At 66.8% G+C, this 7260-nt stretch overlaps 1 protein-coding gene across 1 annotated transcript; it reads right to left on the bottom strand.

Moving 5' to 3' along the window:
• Window positions 1-219: 219 nt before the first annotated feature.
• B3GNT7 (UDP-GlcNAc:betaGal beta-1,3-N-acetylglucosaminyltransferase 7) lies at window positions 220-2549 on the bottom strand. Its single transcript, XM_056121785.1, has 2 exons — window positions 2435-2549; window positions 220-1405 (listed from the first exon to the last, which is right to left on the bottom strand). Exons 1-2 carry the CDS (start codon window positions 2443-2445, stop codon window positions 220-222), a joined length of 1197 nt encoding a protein of 398 aa, XP_055977760.1. The 5' UTR covers window positions 2446-2549.
• Window positions 2550-7260: the final 4711 nt, after the last annotated feature.

Here is a 7260-nt window from a genome sequence, read left to right as displayed (position 1 = left end):
CAGCACAGGGCTCAACTTCCAGGGAGAGGCACAGGGTGGGGGCACCCAGGGTGGGGGGCAGGGGGGCGAACTCTTCTCTGAGGGTGGCCACGGGCCCAGGCAGGTCCCAGCCGGGCTCTGTACCTGAGCTGGGGCGGCGGGGACCCAGGGCAGACACCTGCCCACCCACCCGCCCGCCCGCACTTCCGGCTCCCACCGGCCACTGCCCGGCCCCGGGGCTCAGAACACCTGCAGGCGGTGGGCGCAGGTGAGGTTGCTGTGTACCAGCCGCCACATGGCCAGCAGGTCGCGGGGCAGCAGCTTGTGCACCACCAGCATGGAGCGGAAGAAGCAGGGCTCTGTGTTCATGCGGCTGTGGCGGTTGCGCGAGATGCCGAAGGTCTTGAAGCCCTCGTGGGCCGTGGGCTGCACGCCCAGCACCTGCAGGCACATGCCCAGGAAGACGTCGTCGATGGGGTAGAGCTCCAGCGAGTCGCAGGCACCGTGCAGGCGGCGGGCCAGGCCGCCGGTCATGAGGAAGCCGCCGCCGCCCGCGTAGGGCGGGTAGCTGGCCTTGCCGTACAGGCTGACCGGGATGTAGTACTTGTTGTCCTTGCGGCGGATGGGACGCGCGTGGCGCAGCACGTCCCCCACGAACAGGTCCTCCTGGGGCCGCCGGTCGGCCAGGAACTCCAGCACGTTGCCCGGGTGGACGAAGACGTCGTCGTCGCCTTTGAAGACGAACTGCACGCTGGGGCAGTAGATGTCCAGCCACTTGAGGAAGTGCGTCTCCTTGAGCGTCAGGTTGAAGAAGCTGTCCAGGAAGTCCCACTGCAGGATGTCGCCGTAGAGGCGGTCCTCGTAGGCCAGCAGCTGCTGGTAGTGGGCGCGCTCCTCCCGCTTGGAGGCCGTGCCCAGCAGGAAGAGGGTCCGCACGGCGCCCAGCCCCGGGCCCGCCGACGCCCGCTCCGCGCCCCACGTGCGCCGGATGGCCTCGCGCCGGTCATGCTGCGTGATCACCGACTTGACGACCACCAGCAGGTGCACGGCGCCCCGGCACTTCTCGGGGTGGTTTAGCAGCAGCGGGAAGTAGCGGCAGTGGCGGTACAGCAGGAACTGCTGGAAGTGCGGCTCCAGGCCCTGGAACCAGGCCTGCTGCGTCAGGTTGGCGTTGGCCGAGCAGTTGATGCTGGTCACGTCCCAGGCCCGGGGCCCCCGGGAGGCCGCTGGCGTGGGGGGCGCCGCATCCTCGGGGGTCTTCCAGAAGTCTTGGGGCTGCGTCAAGGGGCCCCTGGGTTTGTGCAGCCGGAGCTGGAGCGCCGCGGGACCCGGCAGGAACTGGCCCGGGGTGAGACCTCGCTGGAACACCGTCACGGCCACCAGCAGGGCCAGGGACAGGCACACACTCTTGTAGATGGTTTTCTTCCTGCAGGGGGCGAGGGGGAAGTGGGTGGTGAGGCCCTGGATCTTCCCAGCCAGAAGGGCAGGGGGTCCGGGGTCCTGCTCCCTCTCCCCCCCTGCCCCCCGGGGCTCAGGCACTCAAGCTCACAGGCCTCTGTGGTACCCCAAACCCACCTTCTCCATCCTCCCTAGCCACTTCCCCCCCCACCCCGGAAAGTAGGGTGATGGTGGAGGCAGGGCTGCCAGTGGAGGGCCTGGGGTGACCTCGAAACACCCTGTATCCCGTCCGCCATCCATTCCCTGTGCAAACACAGTGAACGCATACCGGCACCCCAGGTCTGCTGTCCGGGGGAGGGGTGGGGAACACCGGTGCCAGCCTGTCCCTCTACGCGGGGGCCCCTCACTGACCCAGGCTGCCCCTGGTGGCCAGCGGAGGAGGCCGTGGGCAAGGGGGGCTGCTCCTACCCAAACCCCCTCGGCTGTCCCCTCACCCTTGGGCCCCCTGAGTTTTTATCCTGGAGAGATTCAAGCCCCCCCCCCCAGTTCCACTGTCTTAGGAGGGGAACATACTGGGACCCCCACAGCCTCCGTCCAGGAACCGGCACTGGCCCCTGACTGCGAGATGAGTCTCAGCGCAAGTGCCCGCGGGGCTTCCACCGGGGACCCCAGACCCTCCGCTCCCGGAGGGGGCCAAGCGGGGTGAGGGGTCCCGGGGAGGTCGGGAGGGGTGTCGCGGTGGGGGTGTGTGTGTGGGGGGGGTGGGTGGGGGGAGAGGGCAGGGTCCGCCGGCCTCCCGGCGCCCGGAGCGGTGGGAGGGAGGCTGAGTTTCCCCAGGAGAGACCCCCAGGCCGACCCCCGGCGCAGGGTCGGGGTGCACCGGGCCGCGCCAACCCGGGTCCCCCCAGCGCACCCCGTCGGGGCCGTGTCCGAGTGCGCGCGGCCAGCCCCGAGGGGGTCGCGGCGCGCGGGGGGCGCGGGCGGGGCCCGGGTCGCAGCCGCCCGGGTGGGGGGGGTCGCCGCCCTCCCGGGACCCCCGACGGGGCCCCCCACTCACCACTGAGACATGGCGGCCCCGGCGAGCGGGCGCGCGGTCGGGCTCTGGCCGCGGCGGGACGGGGCGGGCGGCGCGGGGAGGGGCCGGGGGCGGCGGCCCAGGTGCCTTAACCCCTTCGCGCCCGCAGGGGGCCGCGCTCGCCGGCCCGCGCCCTCGGGCCCCGCCGCGTCCGGGTCGGTCGGTCGGTCGGGGGCTGGCGAAGAAGAGGAAGCGAGCAAGCGCGCTCGGGGCCGCTGGGGTCCCCCCCCCCCGCCCCACGCCCCCATCCCCGCCCCCGGCGCCCGGGCCGAGCATCCTCCCACGCGGCCCACTCACCCCGCCTTTCCGTCGGCACCGGGCCAGGCCCAGCTCCGGGGTTCTCTCAACCCTGGGGGTCCCCTCCAGAGCGGCCAGCGACCGACCTTCCCTGCGGCTGGGATGCGGGGGTCCTCTGGCATGCAAAGCATGTCCCAGCCCTTTGCAACATCTGTCCGGCCCCAGGACCTTGGTGACACCCCTCCCCCTCCAACCCCAGGGCGCTGATGCTCCCAGGCGGCGGCGGCGGCGGCGGTGGCTGAGGCTTTGACACCTCACCCCAGCCCCGCGGGCCCCCTCCCCTCCCCCAGAGGTCAGTTCTAGTCTTGCCCTCCACTCCCTCCCCTCTCACCCTTGAGGGAAGCGAGTGCAGAGTAGGACCGCAGGAAGGGATACCAGAAGGGGAAGCGCTTCACGCTTTACTGAGAGCAGTAAAACTCCCCCACTGTGCTCCCCCCCAGCACCCGGACCACTCACCCAACCCCAGAGCCACAGGGCATGATTATCTTGACAAAGAGGAAGTGGAAGAGGCAGAGGTACAGTCCGTGCCAGGTTTCCCGGGGAGCAGACAAACCCAGGAGGCCTCCCTGGAGGCTGAGGGGGGGCACCAAGCGTTTCCTGGAGAGAGTGGCAGAAGCCACTTAGCTGCCAGAACGCGGAGGGGGGGGGGGCAGTTATGGGGTGCCAAAGGTGTCTGTCCGTACCAAGCTGGGCTCCCGGTCCCCAAGGGGGAGGCCAAGGGGACCATTCAGTCCTTTCCTGAAGGGCCCCCTTGGAAGAGCAAGAGAGACGCAGATGCAGAACAACTCTGCAGGGGTGCTCCGGTGGGTGCCGGGAAGGACCCACAGTCAGCTTCCGGGGACCCCTGGGGCGGGTGCCCTTTGTAATGGGCCCAGCTCTCCTTCCAGTGGGAGGACTCTACTTTGGCCATGTGAGGGTCCCCTTCCCCCTCCCCCCCCTCCCTGCAGCCCCTCCGACTTGGCCCCGCCCCACCCAGGACAGAGCTGCTCCAGTGTCCCAGCTCTGGGGCACTCTGGGGCACTCTGGGCCCTGGCCCTGCAGAGAGCTGCCCCCTCCCTGGACGGTGGGAAACTGGGGGGCTCAGGTCCCCGGGGGAGGCAGATGCTGCCAGTCTCTGGGAAGGGAGAGTGGATGGCTGACTGACTGGTGGCTTCCCCCCCCAGACCTCAGCTTCCTGCCAGCACTGGGTGGCCGCGATGACGCCAATGACGCCGGCAAAGCCCACAGTGTCATCCTCCGGTGACATCAGCAGGGTGGGATCCTGTCACTTGGAGCAGTTAATACTGGGCTCCCCCGGGGTTGGGGTGCGGGGAGGAACCTGGTCCCCCCAGGAGGGAGGGCCTGTATTTATCCCCACCCCTGTCTGTGTCCTCGTCCCCGGACCCGGAAGGTGACTTGGGGACTCGCTACCCTCTCCCGGAGGCAGGTGGGCACCAGGCCAGGCTGGAGTGGACAGTCCCCCTTGGCGCTGTGGGCAGGCTCCCTGGATTCTCACGGCCCCTCACCAGAGGTGGAACCAACCCTGGGCATGTGTGTGTAGGGAAGAGGTGGTGGTCAGGGCTGGAGCCACAGACAGGGGTTCTGGGGGGGCCGGAAGAGGCACCTCTGGGAGAGGGTGATGCTGAAGAACCTCAAGAAGCTCCTTCCTCTCCCCAGTTCCCCCCCCCATCCCCGCACCTCACTTCCCTGCCCTGCTTCCTGGCTCTCCCCCATTTCCCTTCCCCATCACCCTTCCCAGGGTCTTTACTGCCAGTCCCTAGACCCTGCAGAACCTACTGGAATCCAGGGCCTGCAGCTCTGTGATGGAGGCACATTCTTCCCCCATGGTGGGCTGTCCCCGGCCCCAGAGAACCAGAAAAGGGTGAAGAGCAGCCCTGTGGCGGGGAGCAGCCCCTGGAGGCCCGCCTGGCGGAGGAGGTGGCCTGGCAGAGCAGTGCCTGGGTCCAGAACTTTCCAGAGTCAGTCCTGCACCCCGCGAGCCCCACACTCACGCGTGTCGGGACCGAGGGGCAGGCAGCGCTTGCTTCTTCCTTGAATGCCCCCCGAGAAGCAGTCCTGTGGGGGCACCGAGGCCCAGGCGGAAGGGCTCGTCTATGCTTTCTGCCATCGAGCTAGAAGAGGGGCTGCCTCCTGCCGAGGGTGGGGGCTCCCCATGGCCCTCTGCAGGCAGCACACAAGGGCACCCGAGACACCCCCACACCAGGAGGGACCGGAGGAAACGAGCAGAGGTGGGGGGGGCAGCAGAGGGAGGGGCGAGGGGTCTTGAGGGCGGCAGGGCTTTGGGTGGGGGTTTCTGCTCACACCCAGCAGTGCTCAGGGGTCTCTCCCGGAGGTGCTCAGGGCACCATATACGGGGTGCGGAATGGAACCGGGACCGGCTGTGTGCATGGCAGAATCTCTCCAGCCACCCAGGGTGCTCAGAGCCCAGGTGGCCTGCTTGGGAGTCCCAGAAGACTGAGCCCAAGAGCAAACGGGAGCTGACAGGGGCTCCCCGAGGAGCAATTCAGCAGGCCCCCGAAGATGCCCTTCCAAGAGCAGCCCAGCCACCGAGCCGGGGCCAATGTGCCACAACTGGGCAATCTACTACAGGCTTTGACTTCCAGAACCGCTTGCAGAGAGTTCAGCGGAGCCTGGGAACGCGTCTTTCCCCAGAGCTGCCCGGAGATGCTCCAGGCAGGGCTGTCCCGGGACCCCCCCAGTCCAGCCCATGTGACGATGGGCGGGGGGACAGTGCTCAGTTACCCCCAGGGTCCCCAGGGGGCAGCCGATGGGGGGGTCAGTGGAAGAAGGAGGGGTGCAGCGGGGGTTTGAGAAAGTGCAACAGCCAGGGCCAGGAATGAGTGGCCTGGCTGTCCTGGAGCCCGCCTCTGAGCAGGGCCCGGGGCACAGGCTTCCCGGGGACCAGAGGAAACGCCGCCTCGGGCAGTTAGCCCCAGTGTCATGCCGGGAGGAAGCCAGGCTGTTCTGCCTCCCTCGGCGTAGAAACATTCCAGGGCAGGGCCCTCATTGGTCCGGCCTTAGCACGTGCCCACGCCTGGGCCAATGGGCAAGTCGAGGGGATTTGCGTCCCGTGATTGGCCAGGTCTGGGTCATGTTCCTGTGATTGGCCAGGCCTAGGTCATGTGACTCCCACCGTGGTTGGGGCAAGGTCCCGGCCTTAGGAGCCCTCCAGAATCCTTCCAAGAAGGTTCACGTGGCGGGAACTGGATGCAGCTGCCCTGGCCAGTCCTTCATGGACTCTCATCAACACCCTCCCCCCCTCCCCCCAGCAGACCCCGAAGGTCCTCGAGAGCCCCGAAGGAAGAGAGAGACGTGCTCTGCCTAGTCCATCCGGGCAGCTGCTGGGGACGGCACCCTGGTCCCTTCCCTGGGCCTCGCTGGTGGCGCTGGGGCGCACAGGCTACCCCGGGGGCTTCTGGGGGTGGGAGAGAGAAGCAGGAGGTTCAAAGGAGCCTGAGACCCAGGCCTGGGGCCTCTGCAGAAGCTGGGTGTAGGGTGCCAGGTGGGCTCTTCCTCAGACCCACAAAGACAGCACATGTGCACACACAGTCACACACCCAGGGACACCTCCCCTCAGGGACACATAGTCACACCCCCCAAGAACACACCTCTAGGGACAGACAGAGTCACAGCCCCAAGGATACACAGTCACACCCTGAGGGACACACAGACACACTGTCACATCCCCAGGGCACACAGCCTCAGCCACACACAATCACACAGCCTCACGGATATAGTCACATTCCCCAGACACACACACACACACACACACACACACACACACACAGAGCCACACCCTCAAGGACACACACACACAGTAACACCCCCAGGGACATTTGTACATATATACAGAAATATAGTCGCACAGAGAATCACGCCCCCAGAGTCAAGTGTGCACACAGAGAGACACAGTCTCACACAGATACAATCACACCCCTAGGGACACACATGCACACAGTCACACAGACACACAGTCATACCCCCAGAGACACACACACATGGACACAGTCATACCCCATGGGCAGGCATGCGTTCACGCCCGTGTGGACACAATCACCCCACACCCAAGGCCATGCACACGGGCACACCCCGGAACAGGAACAGCAAATACTCAGGCACACAGATGCAGTCCCACAGAATCTGTATGTGCTGGGAGTCTGACATATGTGTCCACACACATACTCAGCAAGAAACACACACACACACACATACACACACATACTTAGCCATCCTGAGTCACACACAGAGACACTCACCCTCACCACACGCCTGTGGCCCTTCTTGGACCAAGGAGCCTCCCCAGCCAACTCCTCTGCTACCTGTGACACCCACCGTGCACTGTGCCCGCCCTCGGGAACAGGGTCAGGCCTGGCCGATCTGACTACATCCTTGGACCACTTTTTAGTCTCTCCCCATGCAGCCAATTGATTCCCACCTGCCTCCGGGCGGTTCTGGGGCTCAGCCCTTGGCCCCTGGCCTCCCCTGTGCCTACCTCCCCGCACCCCTGCCAG

This window comes from Sorex fumeus, unplaced genomic scaffold, assembly GCF_029834395.1.
Source record: "Sorex fumeus unplaced genomic scaffold, SorFum_2.1 ptg000005l, whole genome shotgun sequence".
NCBI classification, from domain to species: domain Eukaryota; kingdom Metazoa; phylum Chordata; class Mammalia; order Eulipotyphla; family Soricidae; genus Sorex; species Sorex fumeus.
The sequence above is the reverse complement of the archived record's forward strand: the minus strand, read 5'-3'. Positions and strand labels throughout refer to the sequence as shown.